The sequence below is a fragment of the Cyanistes caeruleus genome, chromosome 11 (genome assembly GCF_971803275.1).
Source record: "Cyanistes caeruleus chromosome 11, bCyaCae1.hap1.1, whole genome shotgun sequence".
NCBI classification, from domain to species: Eukaryota; Metazoa; Chordata; class Aves; order Passeriformes; family Paridae; genus Cyanistes; species Cyanistes caeruleus.
Genome location: NC_141711.1, coordinates 1092564 through 1110853, shown reverse-complemented (window position 1 = coordinate 1110853; position 18290 = coordinate 1092564). Strand labels below are relative to the sequence as shown.

The 18290-nt window shown below is 56.2% G+C and overlaps 1 protein-coding gene across 3 annotated transcripts in view; it reads left to right on the top strand.

Annotated features, from left to right (window-relative positions):
• Nucleotides 1-2644: 2644 nt before the first annotated feature.
• GRM7 (glutamate metabotropic receptor 7) overlaps nucleotides 2645-18290 on the top strand; it is a 201844-nt gene continuing 186198 nt past the window's right edge. For 2 of the 3 annotated variants that reach the window (XM_086845232.1, XM_086845231.1), the window contains exon 1: nucleotides 2659-3229. In XM_086845232.1, the coding sequence (XP_086701358.1) occupies nucleotides 2720-3229 (510 nt within the window). In that variant the 5' untranslated portion in view covers nucleotides 2659-2719. Of the gene's footprint in view, nucleotides 3230-18290 lie in introns of all 3 variants that reach the window. The other variant, XM_086845233.1, reaches the window with a different exon arrangement.

The window sequence follows — 18290 nt, the reverse complement described above, 5'->3', positions numbered from 1 at the left end:
TGGGCTTTCTTTGAGAGGACAGAAGTTTATGTGATTAAATATGAATAACTGCAAATTTGCCCAAAGGAAAAAAAACAATGCAAACCAGGAAGTTTTCAAAATCATGAGGTGACTTCCAGCAGAATAATGGGATTTATCAGAAGTGATTTATCTCCACATCCTTTCTGAACTGGAGCACTTGAAGCAAACTTGAGGCTCCAACCACAAGAGTCAGAATCTTTAATAATAATAATAATAAACAGAGGTAAGATTCTGACTGAGGAGCTTTAAGTGGGCAAGAGGTAAATAATCGCTAAAGAGTCTCCCTGGGTGTGCACATCGAGATGGAAAAGGGGATGGAGCTGGTGCTAACAAGGGAGAGCTGTGAAGGAAATCCCACTGTGCAGCAGATGATGAGCTGGGATGTGTGCAAGGGATGGGGCTGGGGCTGGTTCAGAGCCTGGGACAGTCTGGGCAGTAAGGAAATTCCCCGAGGAAATGCCGGTCCTTCAGGTCCCTTCCAACCCCGCCCATTCCGTGGCTGGCAGTGTAAAGGGAATCACCTTTCGAAGACGTGTGGGTGACCTGAGGGTGGGCAGGTGCCCAGAGCAGCCCCTGGATCCCTGCAGTGCCCAGGGCCAGGCTGGACATTGGGGCTGGAGCAGCTGGGACAGTGGGAGGTGACCCTGGGGCAGGGGGAGGTGACCCTGGGACAGTGGGAGGTGACCCTGGGACAGCGGGAGGTGACCCTGGGACAGCGGGAGGTGACCCTGGGACAGCGGGAGGTGTCCCTGCCATGGCAGGATGGGATGGGACAATCGTTAAGGTCCCTCCCAGTACAAACCACCCTGATCCTGTGACTGGGCAGGTTGCTACACACGGGATGTGCTGGCCAGGGTGTGTTAGCGACCAAGGACCTGCTCCGGGATTTATGAAGGAGGAATTAAAGGCTGTCTCCAAAAAAACTGTGTTTGGTGCGGTGGGAACATCTCTCGGATGCGTTCTGCATTGGCCCGGCATCGGGAATGTGGCAGGGTAGGGATTTGCTGGTCAGAAGGGAACGGCAACAGGTGCTGTCCCTTTGGGTGTCAGAGTTTCACAAAACCAAGGTGTTCCAGCATCCTCGGATCCGGGTGTGCAGAAGGAAAACGGGTCTGGAGTTCTTAAACTAGAACGCGATCAGCTGCATTACTTCGGGTTTGGGAGCACGGGGTTACATCCGAACTCCTCCTCCTCCTCCTCTTCCTCAGCGCCCCCCGGGACCCAGCGCGGAGGGAGGATCCCGTTCCCACGGCACAGTCCGGACTGATGCTCTGCATGCCCTGGGCTGGCTGGATGCTGCCGCTGTCCCCGGCTGTCCCCGAGCCCCGCGCTGGCACCGCCGGGAGAGCGAGCGGGGGAGGAGGAGGAGGAGGAGGAGGAGGAGGAGGAGGAGGAGGAGGAGGAGGAGGGGGAGGAGGAGGAGGATGCTCCAGCGAGGCTGAGCGAGCATCCCCCACGCAGCGCCTTTGGCGGGCGCTCCCGAGCCGCGCTGCCCGGCTCCGGCTGCGGCCGCGGGGAGCCCCGGTCCCCCCGTTCCCCCCGGTCCCCCCCGGTCCCCCCGTTCCCCCCGGTCCCCCCCGGTTCCCCCGTTCCCCCCGGTTCCCCCCGGTTCCCCCGGTCCCTCGGTCCCCCCGTTCCCCCGGTTCCCCGTCCCCAGCGCCGGCGGCTCCGGCTCCACCTGCGAGCCCGATCCGCGGCAGGGCGGCTCTGTGGCCAGCCCCCGGCGGCCCGGTGCCCGCTCGGTGCCCGGTTCGGTGCCCGGTTCGGTGCCCGGCTCGGTGCCCGGTTCGGTGCCCGCTCGGTGCCCGCTCTGTGCCCGGCTCGGTGCCCGCTCGGTGCCGGTTCGGTGCCCGGTTCGGTGCCGGTTCGGTGCCCGCTCGGTGCCCGCTCTGTGCCCGCTCGGTGCCCGGTTCGGTGCCCGCTCGGTGCCCGGTTCGGTGCCCGCTCGGTGCCCGCTCGGTGCCCGCTCGGTGCCGGTTCGGTGCCCGCTCGGTGCCCGCTCTGTGCCCGGTTCGGTGCCGGTTCGGTGCCCGGTTCGGTGCCCGCTCGGTGCCCGCTCGGTGCCCGCTCGGTGCCCGGTTCGGTGCCGGCTCGGTGCCCGCTCGGTGCCCGGTTCGGTGCCCGCTCGGTGCCCGGTTCGGTGCCCGCTCGGTGCCCGCTCGGTGCCCGGTTCGGTGCCCGCTCGGTGCCCGCTCGGTGCCCGGTTCGGTGCCCGGTTCGGTGCCCGCTCGGTGCCCGCTCGGTGCCCGGTTCGGTGCCCGGTTCGGTGCCCGCTCGGTGCCCGGTTCGGTGCCCGGTTCGGTGCCCGGTTCGGTGCCCGCTCGGTGCCCGGTTCGGTGCCCGGTTCGGTGCCCGCTCTGTGCCCGGTTCGGTGCCCGGTTCGGTGCCGGTTCGGTGCCCGCTCGGTGCCCGGTTCGGTGCCGGTTCGGTGCCGGGGGGCGGTGCGGCGGGCGCTGCGCAGCGGCGGCGGGCGGGGCGGGCGGGGCGGGCCGGGGGGCGGGCGGCTCCGGCCGCTTAAAGCGGCAGCGGCAGCGGCGCCGTCCCCAGTGCCGGTAGCGGAGCGCGGCGGGCAGGGCAGGGCAGGGCAGGGCAGGGCAGGGCAGGGCAGGGCAGGGCAGGGCAGGGCAGCGGCCGAACCCGCAGCCCTCCCCCGGCCATCCCGCCCGGCCCGGCCCCCGGGGGCGGCGGCGGCATCACCATGGGCCGGGCGGGCAGGGTGCTGCGGCTGCTGGCGCTGCTGGAGCTGCCCTGCTGCCTGCTGGAGCTGCTGCTCGGGGACGCGGCCCGCGGGCAGGAGATGTACGCGCCCCACTCCATCCGGCTGGAGGGGGACATCACCCTGGGCGGCCTCTTCCCCGTGCACGCCAAGGGCCCCCCGGGCTCCCCCTGCGGGGACATCAAGAAGGAGAACGGCATCCACAGGCTGGAGGCGATGCTCTACGCCCTGGACCAGATCAACAGCGACCCGGAGCTGCTGCCCAACGTGACGCTGGGTGCCCGCATCCTGGACACCTGCTCTCGGGACACCTACGCGCTGGAGCAGTCCCTCACCTTCGTCCAGGCGCTCATCCAGAAGGACACCTCCGACGTGAGGTGCACCAACGGCGAGCCGCCCGTCTTCGTCAAGCCGGAGAAAGTAGTTGGAGTGATCGGGGCGTCGGGAAGTTCCGTGTCCATTATGGTGGCCAACATCCTCCGGCTGTTCCAGGTAGGGCCGTGCCGCGGGGCTCCGCCGCTCCGGCTCCCCCTGCGCCTCTCCGGGCGCTCCATCCGCCTCCCTCCGGAGCAGCTGCTTCCCCTCCCCGTCTCCCTTCTCCACGGTGCGTGGCGCTTTCTGGATTTATCGCCCCATTTGCACGAAGCAACGCCTGAGGGAAAGGAGGAAAAAAAAGAAAAAAGGCGAGAAGAGGCGCTGGTTGCGCTGGGGTGGCGTTAGAGGAGCCGTGCCTCGGCGGGGATGGATGCGGGCACACGGAATCCCGGCGCTGCGGGCAGGGGGTCGCGGGGGGTCGGGACAGGGTCGGGACAGGGTCGGGACAGGGTCGGGAGGGGCTTTCTCCGGCGGAGCCGGGGCTGTGCGGGGCAGCCCCAGCAGCCAGCGCCTGCCCGGATCGGCTCCCGGCTCCCTCCCGAGCCCGGCCGGCCGGAGCGGGAGCTCCGGGGGCGGCTGCATCCCGGGAGCGGCGCTCCAGGCTCCGGCGGCTCCGGGAGGAGCGAGGGATGAGCAGAGGCGGAGGATTAGAGAGCCGTGCGTGTGTGTGCGGGGGAGACGCGCTGCAGCGCCTGCCCGTTCCCCGCTGCTCTCCTCTCCCCGTGCGCGCTGCACCTCGCGGGGCTCGGCCACCGACAGCCGGCACCCCCGGCCGCTCATCCCCCTGCCCCACGGCCCTGCCAGCCCATCTGGCCGCGTCTGACCAGGGCTTCATCCCCGGGGCGTCTGCGGGTGTCCCCCGGGGGGCTGGGATGTCCCCCCGGGGGGCTGGGATGTCCCCCCGGGGGGCTGGGATGTCCCCCCCAGGGCTGGGATGTCCCCCCCAGGGCTGGGATGCCCCCCCAGGGATGGGGTGTCCCCCCCTTGGGGGCTGGGGTGTCCCCCTTGGGGGCTGGGGTGTCCCCCTTGGGGGCTGGGATGTCCCCCCCAGGGCTGGGATGTCCCCCCCAGGGCTGGGATGTCCCCCCGGGCCGCTGCTGCAGCCGCCGGGCCCCGCAGCGAGCGCCGGGTGCTCCTCGGCAGCGATCGCGGGTGCGGTGACAGTGACAGAAGCGCCACCAGATGCATCGTGAGCAGCGGAGTTCTTTGCTCCCTGTCCTACGCCTTCGCATGCGGAAGGTGGTGGAGGGATTTTTTTATTTTTGTGCAGCGGGCGGAGAGATCCCCCGCTTTTCCCAGCTGGAAACTTGTGAGGTTTTCACGGCGAATGCTCTCGGTGCTGTCAGCAGCCGCCGAGCCTCCTCATTCCCATCTGGCTGCCGGTGCCATCTCCGGCGATGCCGCCCTCGCTGCCCGCTGCGCTCCGCTCTGCCCGGCCGGGCTGTGCCCTGCCTGTTTTCCTGAAGCCACAGCGGCGAGCTGTCTCTTTGCCTCGCTCGCCTCCCCTCCTGGCAGATTCGAGCGCATCCTGCCGGATTCAGCGCCGTGCTGAACCTCGCACGGTTTGTGCGGCTTCACCGAGCAGCTCCTCGTTTGGAGGAGCCAGCCCGGCTCTGTGCCCGGCTCTGTGCCCGGCTCTGTGCCCGGCTCTGTGCCCGGCTCTGTGCCCGGCTCCACCGCTCTGTGCCCGGCTCTGTGCCCGGCTCTGTGCCCGGCTCCACCGCTCTGTGCCCGGTTCCACCGCTCTGTGCCCGGCTCTGTGCCCGGCTCTGTGCCCGGCTCCACCGCTCCGTTCCCCGCTCCATGCCCGGCTCTATGCCCGGCTCTATGCCCGGCTCCACCGCTCTGTGCCCCGCTCTGTGCCCGGCTCCGTGCCCCGCTCCGTGCCCGGCTCTGTGCCCGGCTCTGTGCCCGGCTCTGTGCCCGGCTCTGTGCCCGGCTCTATGCCCGGCTCCGTTGCCCTCTGTATGCCCGGCTCCACCGCTCCGTTCCCCGCTCCGTGCCCCGCTCCGTGCCCGGCTCTGTGCCCGGCTCCACCGCTCTGTGCCCGGCTCCGTGCCCGGCTCCGTTCCCGTGCCCGGCTCTATGCCCGGCTGTATGCCCGGCTCCGTTCCCCTCTCTATGCCCGGCTGCACCGCTCCGTTCCCCGCTCCGTTCCCCGCTCCATGCCCGGCTCTATGCCCGGCTCTATGCCCGGCTCTATGCCCGGCTCCACCGCTCCGTTCCCCGCTCCGTGCCCCGCTCCATGCCCGGCTCTATGCCCGGCTCTATGCCCGGCTGCACCGCTCCGTTCCCCGCTCCATGCCCGGCTCTATGCCCGGCTGCACCGCTCCGTGCCCGGCTCCGTTCCCCTCTCCATGCCCGGCTCTATGCCCGGCTGCACCGCTCCGTTCCCCGCTCCATGCCCGTGCCCTCTGGCCGGCCCCGCTCCCCGGGCTGCAGGACACACAGCTCACGTTCTGCCGGAGCCCAGCAGCTCGCAGGGACGTGAGCCGGGCTGAAGTTGTGCTCGGGTTGGGCTCCAGCAGCTGCCACCAGCCAGGAGGGTGAGATCGGGCAGCTCATCCACTCCAGTTCTCATCCCGCAGCGAGTCCGGGGCGCTCCCGACCGAGATGCAGCTCAGAAGGGAATTGTAGGCACCGGGAGGTTTTTGGATAATGCCACAATACCTGCAAAGTCTTTGGTGATACGTTACGTAGTGGAATTTGCAGAAAATAAGATATTTGGGCAGCTTCTCCATGTAGAGATATTTATATAAACTGAGTACTTTAATGTATTGTGACTAAGCATCTGTTCAAAACTGCAATTTAACCAAATCATCCAGAAAGCAGGAACTGGCCCATACTGAGGGATTTTACTGAATATCTACTTTGCAGCTTGGATGAGCTGCCTTCAAGCAGATCTTCCATGCCGTAAAGCATTGTCTCCCTATTGTCCTCTCCTCCTTCAAAATACAGCTCAGAACATGCTCAGCCAAAGAGAAATAGAAAAGAACTATTTTAGGATGAGAACTGGACCTGTTCAGCAAATAAGTGTCATTGTGTGTGGGTGGATGAGAAGCTCAAAGTTAGTGGAAAGAGGAAAATCAAGTACCAATCACAAAATATCTTGTTAACCCCAGAACTCTTTGAAATTCCTGAGTGTGGCAGGCAGCTTCTTTCTCCGGAGTCACCGTGGGTTTCACTGCCTGGGGCAGTGGGTGAGGGGTGGGTGGATGGCTCTTGAACACTTCCTTGCATGCCAAGCTGGCTTTTCCCTCACATCTGCTAGGTAAAAGCTCCGTGGAGGCCTCTGCAAAGGAATCTTACTGGAGTTTCTGCTTCTCTGCCAATGAAGAGAAGTATTTGTGCTGTGCCTTAATGCAGGGAGCAAATCTGTGTAAATACATCTGTATAGATATATATATGTATATATAACCCATCCAGAGCACAGCAGGGCTGCCTCAGCCAGCCCCTGGTGCTTCAGGCGCTTCCACCCCAGGAGGGGCTGGATCCATCCAGGCTGTTCATCTTCCTCTCTGCATGGGAGGCTCTGTTATCTCTGCCTGCAGCTCACCCGCTCCCAGCGCTGCACAGAGCTGGGAGCATCCTCAGCCACAGCCAACAGGTGGATCAGCAGGGAGAGGCAGTGCCTGGCTCCTCGGCTGGAATTCATCCATGCAATTACTGCTGGAGGTTTTGGAGGAGCTTTCCTGGGGTGAAAAAATGATGGGAGGGATGTCCATGACACTTGGGGTGTTTGCTGTGTGATCAGAGTCCCTCCCCTGCCTCGGGACCTCTCCCCTCCCTTGTCCTGGGAGCATGCTCTGGAGCCGCTCGTGGATAAAAGAGGCTGGGGTTGGAAGGTTGGGGTGGGAAGGCTCCTCCAGGAGTGTGGGGAAGGCACAGAGTCCTGCTGGAGCCCAGGGGAGCTCCAGCCCTGCCTCTCCCTTTCTCCAGCTGAGGGGCTGGTGCTGATGGAGCCAAGCTGAGGCTTTGGGGGTGCTCACTGCTCCTGCCAGGCCCCACAGAATGTGTGGGTGGGCACAGGGATTGCCAGTGGGGCAGGATGTCCTGTCAGGCCCCATCTGGGAGGATTCCAGAACGAAGTGAGAGGGACAGAAGCGCCCTGTGCAAGCCCAGGGGCTGAGGGAGGGGAGGCTGCACCCCTGGGTTCAGCATCTGCCGCTGCCAAGGGCTTGCTGGGAGCTGCTGGAGGCTCTGGGGTTAAAGTGAGGAGTGAGCAGCAGCAGGAGCAGGGCAGAGCCCAGCCGGGCAGGGGGGAACAGGGCTGGGTGTCTGAGTGTGCCGGAGCTGCTCCAGCTTGGCCACGGCTTCCCCGGGAGGTGCCTCGGGCTGGACTCTCTGCTTTCCATCTCTGCTCTTCACCCCATCCAGCAGGATGAGAGCCCTGGCAGGAGGGACGGTGCCTGCAGCCCTGGGGCTGGGTCCCATCCCGTGCCAGGGCTGCCAGGAGGGATGTGGGGAGCAGGGCAGGTTCCTGCTGCAGGAGGGATCAGCCTCGGGCTGCTGGAGCGTGCCCATGGCCCTGCCCCAATATCCGACTGCGTCCAAGGCAGGGACTTCTTCACAACACAATTCTATCAGTGCTCACCAGTAAATAGCAGCCTGGTCATAAATTAAATATCTCTCCTAAAAATAACACCAGAATAATTTGGAAAGCTGCTTCCAAATGCGCCGGGGAGTTCAGGCAGGATGTTTTTAGGCTGCTGGTTTTGCTTTGGAGAAAATGCTGCTCCTTTGCAGGGTCGTAGCTTTCCCTGCAAATGGAGCTCCATGATAAAACCATTGCCAGGGTGTTTCATGTTTTCTGGGAGTAGAGCCACGCAATATGGGGAATATCAGCACCCTGATTTATTTTTTTTTAATGCTGGAAATCTTATTTTTGTGCTCCTTTAGAATTACGGACTTCTCATGACAGGCATTAATAATAAACAAATTACTGCTTCAGGTTTGTGTCCTCGGTGGATGCAACCTGAAAGAGTCGATTAAGAATCATTTTGTTCTTGTCCAAATCTCTGTGGGATTTTATCAGGGGTGGCTCTTGTGGCCCCAAGGGAGCTGTTCCTGAGCCCCTTCAGGGAACTTTGCAGCACACTGGGCTAAGGGAGTGTAAATTGGAACATCCCTGATCTCCCTGGGGGTGTTGGCTGCCTTTCCTTCCTGCCGAAGGAGGAAGATGACAGTTGCAGTCCTGCCTTCTGCTCCAGACACAGTAATCTCAAAAATGAGATTATTTGGAAAGGAAGGGAGCTTAAAAGTGCAGTTCTGAGTAGGATGCTGCTCTTTTCTTGTGAAATGCACACGCTTTTGCCAGGCTCTCTGGGGGAGGCTGTCAGGCTGGGATTGGATGGGGATTGGGATGGGATGGGGATTGGGATGGGGATTGGGATGGGATGGGGATTGGGATGGGATGGGATGGGATGGGGATGGGGATGGGGATTGGGATGGGATGGGGATTGGGATGGGATGGGGATTGGGATGGGATGGGGATTGGGATGGGATGGGATGGGGATTGGGATGGGATGCCATGGGATGCCATGGGATGGGGCTGGGGCTGAGGCTCAGCTGCTCCAGGGAGTCAGGGGAGCACTGGAGCCTGCTCCTGCCAGGAATGCTCCTCGGGCACAGGGAGGAAGGGCAGGGCTGTGTGAGGATGCACAGAACCGTGTGTGATCCCATGGTTCCAACAGATCCCTGGGAAATGTTTGGTTGCTGATGGGTTCCACACTGCTGATCTGATCAGTTTCTACAAACTCCTTTTAATTCCCAGGGAAATGTTTGCAAACTGGCTCTTCCTCCCTCTCAGTTCAGGTTTCTTGCAGGGATGTGGGATAGAGACACATTCCATGGGATGTAATTTCCATTCCAGATCCATGTGTTGAGCCCCTCCTGCTGACCTTGCCCTGATGACATGTGGAGAAGTTTAATTGATAGAATTTTCATTGATGGAATGTACCTGGGCTCTCACTGGTGCTGGGGAAGAAAACTCCCACATTTCAGCAGTATTTTTCTCTGGATGCTAATTTATTGTGAACTCCTGATCTGATTGTTGCATTTTCCTCTCCTCACTTCAAACAGGACAATACTTTATAGGCAACAGAGTAATGATTCATTTTAGAAAAGATATTTCAGGAAACTCCACATTCTTCAGTTTCTCACACAGAGTGGAAGAAAAAGCTGAAAATAGGAAACAGCAACCTTTAATTCTTTGCCTCTTCTAAAAAAAAAAAAAAAAAGAAGAGGGTTTTGTGTTTGTTTTTTTTTTTGTGTTCCTTAATGAGCTTTCATTTTAGCAGCCTCTCAGTATTTGTCCTTGTTGATAGTGAGGCCCTGATGTGTGTCAGCACCCTGAGCCATGATGTGCTGTGCCTCAGCTGTGAGGCTGCACCACAGACATGTGGAATCTGATTTTCCCTATATAAACTAAAGGCCAGGAAAATCCTCACTTCAAGAATTCCACATGGGGAGTCACTAATGAGAGGTTGGAGGTGCTGTGAATGTGTTTTTCTGGAACGCTGTGTTTTGGAGGTAAAATTAATTTTCTTGACAAGGCAAAATTCAATTTGAGCAATAATCTTGGCTCTTAATCTGTTTTCAAGTGTCTCTCTTGAGGCAGCAGGGACTGCAAAGGGTCATTTGGAAGGAGAGTGGTGCTGCCAGGAGAGGGATGCTCATTCATGGAGAGGGACAGGGAGGGATGATGGGCAGAGGGGTCAGGGATAACAGGGGCTGGCACAAGGGGTGCAGGAATGGGGAAAAGAGATTTTCAGCAAGTTCACTTGTGCAATTTACTCTTTGAAACAAAATAAGGTGACCTCTCTGGAATGACAAATGGAGGGATCATTTCAAGGCATTAATTTTTATGAAAGAATTATTGATCTGCTTTGGAATCTCATAACAGTAATACTACAAAACTACATGTAGTCTGTTCCATATTTTATTCTATTAAATGAGTTTTGCTCGGAGGCATTAAAACCATCCAGCACAATACTCTGTTTCGTAAGATCAGATGTTGTTATTTCTATTTATAGTTGTATTCAAATTAATCTCAATGAGTGACAATGCTGACTGTCCCAGACACTGGACTATGATGAATTTTATCATAATATCGGGAGATACGAAGCATGTAATTAAGGCTGTTTGGAGAGCATGGAATCCAATCTAGCCAGGTCATTAGTGTGGTGAGAGGGTACCCAGGCAGAGAGAAATCTAAAGGAGAACAAGGATTTCCAGAGCTTTGCTCGTTACTGATGATTCACGAGGTCCTCCCAAGCCCTTCTGCTGAAGGCAGTGCAGTTGTTCTGAGCCATCAGCAATTTAAAGGCAATAAAGGCTGCTCCTGCTCAGGGGCAGGGAAAGGTGGTGCCCACAGCTCCCTCCTGGCAGTCCCCTTGTGCTTCCCCTGGCTGAGCCCAGCCCTCAGAGCCTGCAGAGCTCTCCAGCCCCGGGAGCACACTGATGGCTCCTGCTGCCAGGCTGGGCTGCAGCTCTTGGATGTGCCCCTGTCCCCAGGGCCACCCTGGGCTCTGTGAGCTCTGTTTTGGGAGCTCAGGGTGGGAGCAGTGATCAGCAGTGGGTGCTCAGGGGTGTCCATGGGCTGTGCTCTGTTTTGGGAGCTCAGGGGATCAGCAGTGGGTGCTCAGGGGTGTCCATGGGCTGTGTGTGCCCCATTCTTTGGGAGCTCAGAGGGTCAGGGTGGGAGCAGTGGGTTGTCAGGGGTGTCCATGGGCTGTGTGTGCCCCATTCTTTGGGAGCTCAGAGGGTCTGGGTGGGAGCAGTGGGTGCTCAGGGGTGTCCAGCTCCGTGGGCTGTGTTTTGGAGCAAAGCCTTTTGCAGCAGAGCCGTATTGGGTGCAGGATGGGGCACCCTGGGCACACCTAAGCTTCCCACAGGGATCCCAGCTTTTCTGTGGGGACAGAGGCCAGCCCCAGGTCCCTGTGGCTGAGGCTGTGGTGCTGAGGACACTTTTGCTGTGTCATTTGGGATCTGGAGAGCATTAAGATGCTGTGAGAGTCTGGGCATTCTCTTATCCCTCAGCTGTCGGGTGATGCTGGCCGGTGCCTCCCTTCCCAGCCCTTTGAAATGAGCTTGGCAAATGTTCCCAAAGCCCTGGGACGTGCTCCTGGCTGGAGATCACCTCTCAGTGCCTTGGGATCAGTGAAGCACTTGGGCTGCCTGGCCTCTGATTGACACTGGGAAGAGGAGGAAGCCTGGAGACCTCCCCTTCCCAATGCCCTGCGCTGCCTGAGGTGCTGCAGCTCCAGTGTTTGCACATTCAGGGCACATCCAACAGCTCTGCTTTGGTCTGGGGTTTGGGGAAAGGATGGCTTGAGCTGTGGGGGTGGAGGGGACGGCTTGGAGCAGTCACAGGTCACAAGATTTCATCCTGGTGATGGTTCTGTTTAATGCCTCTGAGCATGGATGTGTATGTGGGTGTTTTTATAGAGATACACGAAACCATTGCTGTTGTATGTACTTATGCTGTGAATGTGAGCACTTTCTTTAAGGTCTTGCTCAGGGCTTGGGCTGGGAAGGGCAGAGCTGTGCTGGGTGAGGAGGGGATGGAGCATCTCTGTCCCTGTGTGAGCTCTGTCATCTGCCTGATCAGCTTTTTCATCCTGCCATTAAGATGATGTTAGGGCTCAGAACAATCAATCACGGGATAAATAGAGAAAAGATGTGGTTTAGGAATACTGAGCCACCTCAGAGGCTTTAGCAGCACCAGCAACAGGCTTGGCTCTGTGTGGGGACAGTGAAGGGAACTGCTGGAAAGGTGTGGCTGTGCAGGGTGAGAGGGTGCTGGGACGAGGATGCCCTGCAGGGACAGCTCTCCTGTCACACAGCACAGCCACGGCCAGGGAGGGCACAGCTGGCACAGCTGGCACAGCTGGCACGCTGCCCTAGCCCAGGGGCAGTGCCCTGGAGCCCCTGCCAGATCACAGGCTGGAGAATCTGGAGCTGCCTGGGTGTGATCCTGGAGCTCTCCTGCTGTCGCAGCAGTTCCTCAGATCTTGCTCTCACACTTGTACAGCTGTTGTAGCTCCTTCCTTTTAAAATACAAATTAATTTTTGCTGTCTTGAGAGAAACACAGAGCAGTCAGTGTTAGAAGTCAACGTTTCATGGCCAAAGAAAGCTTGGCTTGACTGACTGCAGGTGTCAGAGCAGAGCACTTGTCCCCATGGATGTCCTGGTGTCCAGCATTTGCTGGTTTAAAAGCACCTCTTGCTACCCACAGCTTGGTGCTGAAATAATAAGATCCAGGTGAATCTAATGGATGGCTGGAATTGAACCCTGGGATTTAATGGCAGCTCCTAAGAGCAGACAGCATCTCCCCAGCAGAGACAGGACTGAGTTTGTTCCCCATGGAGTTGTTTCCCATGTGGATCCCATCAAAAGCGAGTCCTAATGGACAGGATCAAGGCCAAATTCCATTTAATAAAAAATGGCAGGAATAAGTACAAAAATAAAGACAAACTGTCAGCTCAAATTTGGCCGGAAGTTGTTATTTTTGCAGGAATAAAATCCAGCACTAATAGAGATGGTTTAGTGATTTTTAAAGCAGGTAATTTTGTGGCAGGGCTTGGATGCACAGAAATTATATTGACAATAAAAATTAATTAAACGACTTTCTGCAGGTTTGTAGTTTTTCTATCTGACAGCAGTACAGAAAATCTCCCAGTAACTGGATGATCCTTAAGGTTCCTTCCATCCCAACCCATTCCGTGGATGATGATGCAAAGGAAATTCTCTTTTTGAGATATATCTACTATGGCTACAGTGCAGGCTTTTCAGAGGAGGAAAAGACATTTTGATTTCCCAGCAGACTCTGGACAACTGGAATGGACAACTGGAAAGGGGTTGGAGTGTCCATCCCTGGAGGTGGCACTGAGGGCTCTGGGCTGGGGACAGGGTGGGGTTGGGCACAGCTGGGACTCCCTGGGCTGGGAGGGCTTTTCCCAAAGCTTCAGGGATCCTGGGATTCTCTGAACTGGGAGCTCACTGCCTGCTCCATCTCCTGCAGCAGAATGTTGGTGTCCCAGGTGAATTGGACACCGGGATTTTGGACTTCACAGGATTTTGGAAGCTGACACAAAAAGATGAATTTTCCATCTGCCTGCAGTGCCCAGGGTGGCAGCAGCCCTGAGGGAGTGCCAGCTCATTTGCTCTTGTTTGGCTAAAGTGGAAATGTGGGAATGAGGGATGGCCTGGGTGTTTCCAGCCCCATGGAGGATCCCAGGGCAGCTGCACAAGTCTGTAACACACCAGGATCCCCAACACCTCAGTGTGGAACAGGAGCAGAGCAGAGGTAATGGAGTCCTTGGAAAAGCCACTTTTCCTTCTTCAGGAATATTTCAGTGATGTGGTAAACTGTGAAGAGCATTAAATCCATGAAGAAATGAAATAAATCCCAAATACCGTTTTTCCCACCTGTGAAAAATGTATTTTGCTGGGCAATCGAATTGTTAAAAAAAGCCTCCTACCCATGTGCTTATTTTCTCAGGAAGAATCTCCTTGCATTTCAGAAGAGAATAAAGTAACTCTGGGCACAAAAGCACCGAGGAATGGGGCTGTAAAATGTCCTGCTCAGCCAAGCTGGTGCTGCTCCATCTGGCAGTGAAACTCTGCTGGTGCCTCCTCAGCTGTGCCTCCCATGGCTCTGCTCGGACAGATGTGGGCAAGGAAACACAGCCCAGGGGTGATTCTGGGGCTCTGCTGGAGCTCTGAGCTCCAGATTTACACAGATTTCAGGACCCAGGAGCTGGGCCTGGCTCCAAACTCTGCTCAACACCACGTGCAGAACTGGAGTGGAGCCATTCCTTGGAATCATGGAATCATTAAGGTTGGAAAAGACCTCCAGGATGAAGTCCAGCCTTTGGAGTGGATCTGGGGCTCCCCTGGGCCCTGACACAGCAGTTGTGTGTCAGCAAGGACAGGCTGCAGGAGGAGCTGAGAGGTTTCACCCCTGCTCTAAAGCAGGAAGCAGCTCAGAGCAGTTTATTAAAATGCCAGCAGTTCCTCGGGGCAGACTCGCTGATTTGTGGCAGGAAGGGATGGGACACACTGTAGGCAAGGCTTTATTGCTCAGAATTGCTTTGGTTTGACTTTTGCTGCTTTCTCACAAGGAATTTTTAGCAATGAATGTGTGCGCTGTGTGTGCTTCTCCCCAGAGCAGCTGGGGCTGCCCTGGATCCCTGGCAGTGCCCAAGGCCAGGCTGGACATTGGGGATCGGACAGTGGGAGGTGTCCCTGCCGTGGCTGGGGGCACTGGGGGGGATTTGGGGTCCCTCCCAACCCAAATCATTCCAGGATCCCATGCCCAGGAGCCCATGGCTGCACTGCAGAGCTCCCTGTGCCCTGCAGGGAGCCTGGCAGGGAAGTGTCCAAGTGCTGGGTGAATTCCCTGGGATGCTGAGCACAGGGAAGGGCCATGTTCGGGTAAGTGACAGCCTGTCACTGCACTGAACAAAACACTCTCAGGAGCTGGAGCAGGTTTAAAAATAGAAAGCAGGGAGCAAATGGCCTGGCAGGGAGAGGCAGCACTGGGAGAGATGGAATTGGCTCTAATGGGCTCAGGCTGTGCTGGGGATGGAGGGCTGTGAGCTGCAGGGGGGAGCACAGGGACTGCTCCCTCCTGGCCCCTTTAGAAAAGTTATTTTTATTCCTAATTTGGACAGAGAACTTCCCCAGACTTGTCTGGGTGCCATGAGGGGCTGCTGGGCTGGGCTGGGCTGGGGGTGGTGGGGAGCAACAGCAAACCCAGGGCTGCTCTGGGACCTGCTTTATATTACAAAATCTTGTATCCTAGAGAATGTGTCAGGCCTGAATTAGGCAGTACCTGATTTCAAACAGCAGTACATGACCTGACTCCTGCCTGCAGCAGGTCAGTGCTCAGTGTAAGCAGAGATGTGATTTTTATCTGATTTTTATCACACTCTTTTTCATTCCTGTGAGCTTCCCAAATGAGCCCCAGCAGCCCCACAGACCCTGCTGGTACTCAGGGGCAGCCCAGTGACCTCCCAGTGCCCAGGGATGGGCAGATCCACAGGAGCAGGGTCTGCCTGTGCCTGTGCTCAGCTCTGGGGGATCCTGCAGCCTCTCAGACTCAGCAGCTTCACAGTCACAACAGCAAAACAAGGTAAAAAAATTAATTTTTTTTTTGCTTTGCAGGTTATTTTTCCCCCCTCATCTTTTTCCCAGTGCTCACATAAATCAAGAAAAATGTGGTACAACTGGAATCTGTTTTCCTTAACAGTTGGCAAAGTGGTGTCTGTGCTATTGAACCTGAATCCTTCGGCAGATGCCAAACCCACAAAGCCATTCCCGTTTTATTTTAAAGCCATGCTGCTCATCCTCATTTCAGGCGTCACAGATATAACAGATATATTTGGAAGACATTGTTTGGGGGTTTTTGATCTATAAAATACAGCCTGTCATAGAAATGGGTGTGTAACTCAGCAGAATTTGTGTGTGATGTATAAACCCTTCACGCTGAGAGGACTGTGCTAAGGATTTGTCTTGGGAAAGATGACCAGCAAGGGTTTGACCTCAACCAGGGCTTCTCCCTGCCCATATAACAGCAAAAATATCCAAATGATTGCAGTGACAGTGCATAAAGAGCTGGCTTTTGCCTGGAGAGGATTTGTCAGCACAATGGGAGGGCCGTTACCTTGGGGTTTGGCTCGAGATCTTGCAGGGACAAACACAAAATCTACCTGGAAATAAGCGGCCCCACATTCCCTCCCAGAGCTCTGGGAAGAGGAATTCTGCTGGACTCGTGGCAGTGCTAAGCGAGTGTGTCCTCATGCAGAGGAAACGCTGTGCACTTGTCACGGGGCTGATCTGTGGCTGCCAGCGGTGCTGGGTCTCCAGTGCCAGCCTGGCTGGGGAATCCCAGAGCAGGGGGAGCCTGGATCTGGCACTCAGCTGCTGCTGGGTGTGCCCTGCTGGGTGTGCAGGTGCTGCCAGCAGCATCGAGGGAATGGGATCTGGGAATGCTGGAGGTGAAACCTGCTTTGTGCCCTGGCAGAACAGCATCTCTGTGCTGGGGCTAGCCTGGGAAGGAACCGAAGGAGGCTGAGCAGAGCTGTGAGAATCCCAAATCCCACACCTGCCTGAGGATCAGAGCCTTTCCTTGGCAGTACAAAGGGATCAATGAGATCTTTAATGTCTGCCTGGCAAACCTGATCCTGCTGTGGCAGCAGGAGAGCCCTGCTCGTGCAGCTCCTCAAAGCCTTGTGCTGGAGCCTCTCGGGCCCAGCTCACTGATGGCAGCTCCAGCTGCTGAGCCAAAACCCAGCCCAGAGGGATTTGGGGCATTGCTGGGATGGATCCCCAGAGCAGACAAATACATCCCAGTATTATTGGTTTGTCTTTGTGTTACAATGGATTTCTCAGGTTAATGAGTTGGGTTTTTTTCCCCAATTTGCACTTTTATCATTCTGCCTCTCCAAATGGGATTTTAAATTCACACCTTGTTGACAGGAACATGATTTGGGGGATTAGAGATCACAGCCTGGTGACTGTGACCAGCAGCCCCTCTGAGACCCTGTGAGACAGCAGCCAAGAGCCACAAATAGAGAGATCCAGGAGAAAGGAGGACTGGGACCATGTGCTTGATTTAAGATGTGATCACTCTCTCTGGATTTAATGAACTGGCATTTTTTGTAAAAAAGCCCCCTACCCTGATAGAAAAAACACTTAAAAATACAAATTTCTTAAAACCTTGCAGACACAGAACTGCCTCAAACCCCAAAACACAAACCCATGGTTGAGCAGTTATTTTAATGAGAGTGGAGGTTCTCATGGTAACTCCTGGCTACAGGAGCTGGGATATCAAAAGTCACACAAATACAATGGCTACAGCAGTGAAATGTGCTCTGAGATGCTCAGGACATTTCCCATGCCTTTCCCCAGTCCAGGAGAGAATCTAAGCTTGTGACCCATCAATTTTATAGGCAATTAAATTTTTTTCATTCATTTTGGTGCTTTGAGAAGTGAAGGGAGATACATTAAAAGTAAAGAGATCTGCTCTCTATGTAAAAATACTCTTTGATACAAAAAGCTGATGAATAAAACCTTAAGCAGTAAAAAGTGCTACTGGTGTGCTGTGTGAAGGGTGCAAGGATAATTCCCTGTGCTGGAGCCCATCCCTGATCTCAGCTGGGGTCTGTGCACCCATCCCATGGGGGCTTCAGCACTTCCCAGCCCTCTCCTGTGTTTATCCCCTAACCCAGGGCCTTGGCTGGTTGTTTTTATCCCAGGTGCTTGTTCCTCTTCCCAGAGTCTGCCATCCTGCATGAATTCCTCCCTGGCACGGAGGAATTGATGAGGAAACCTGGGAGACCGGGGCTGGAGCTGGGTGAGGCCCCACCAGATGTGTGCAGCTGTTCTCGTGTGTCAGTTTATCTGCTCCTCATGAACCTCGTGAAAGGGACACTGGGGTGGGTGATTCTGGAATTGTTTAAAAAGCAGGGAGGTGCCTGAAGGCTCGGGGCTGCAGCAGTGCCAGGTCTGGAGAGGATCTGCACCCCAGAATGGCCCAGGTGGCACCGGCTCTCCCTCCCAGGGTGAAACCCAACCTGAGCCCAGCCTGGGAACCTTCCCACTTTTCCCGTGTTAATTGCCCTAATGAGACACTGCAGTTAAGTTGTCTCATCTCTCCTGCCCATGATTTTTTCTTTAGCTTTTCTCAAAGTTGATTTTTTATCCCCATGTGCTGTTCTCACGCGTGGTTCTGTACATTAACAATTGGGGGATGACAGTTCCTCTGTATCTTTTTCAAAATGTTCCTTGGGGAATTATGCTTTAGCCAGGGAAACTGTATGTTTCATTATCAAAAAGGTTCCAGGCTTTATCAGAGTCTTTTTGTTATAGTTGTCATGGAGGTTTTTATTATTATTGTTAAATTGAATAATGGGGAGGAACCTGTTCTTAAGCCTTTGCACAAGAACTAAAATTTAAATCCAGATAAATCTGCTGTGTTTGTAAAAGTGACTTTTTAAGGTTAACTGCATTAGGTCCAATCATTGGAAGTGCAGCTTTGTTACTTTATCTGAATTAGATAGTGAGGGGTTTTGCAGCTGTAATAAGGGAAGATTGAACTTGACTTTTAAATGCAGATGGAATGTCTGGGAGTTATTTTTCAGGGCCTGATCTCGTGGTAATCACAAGAAA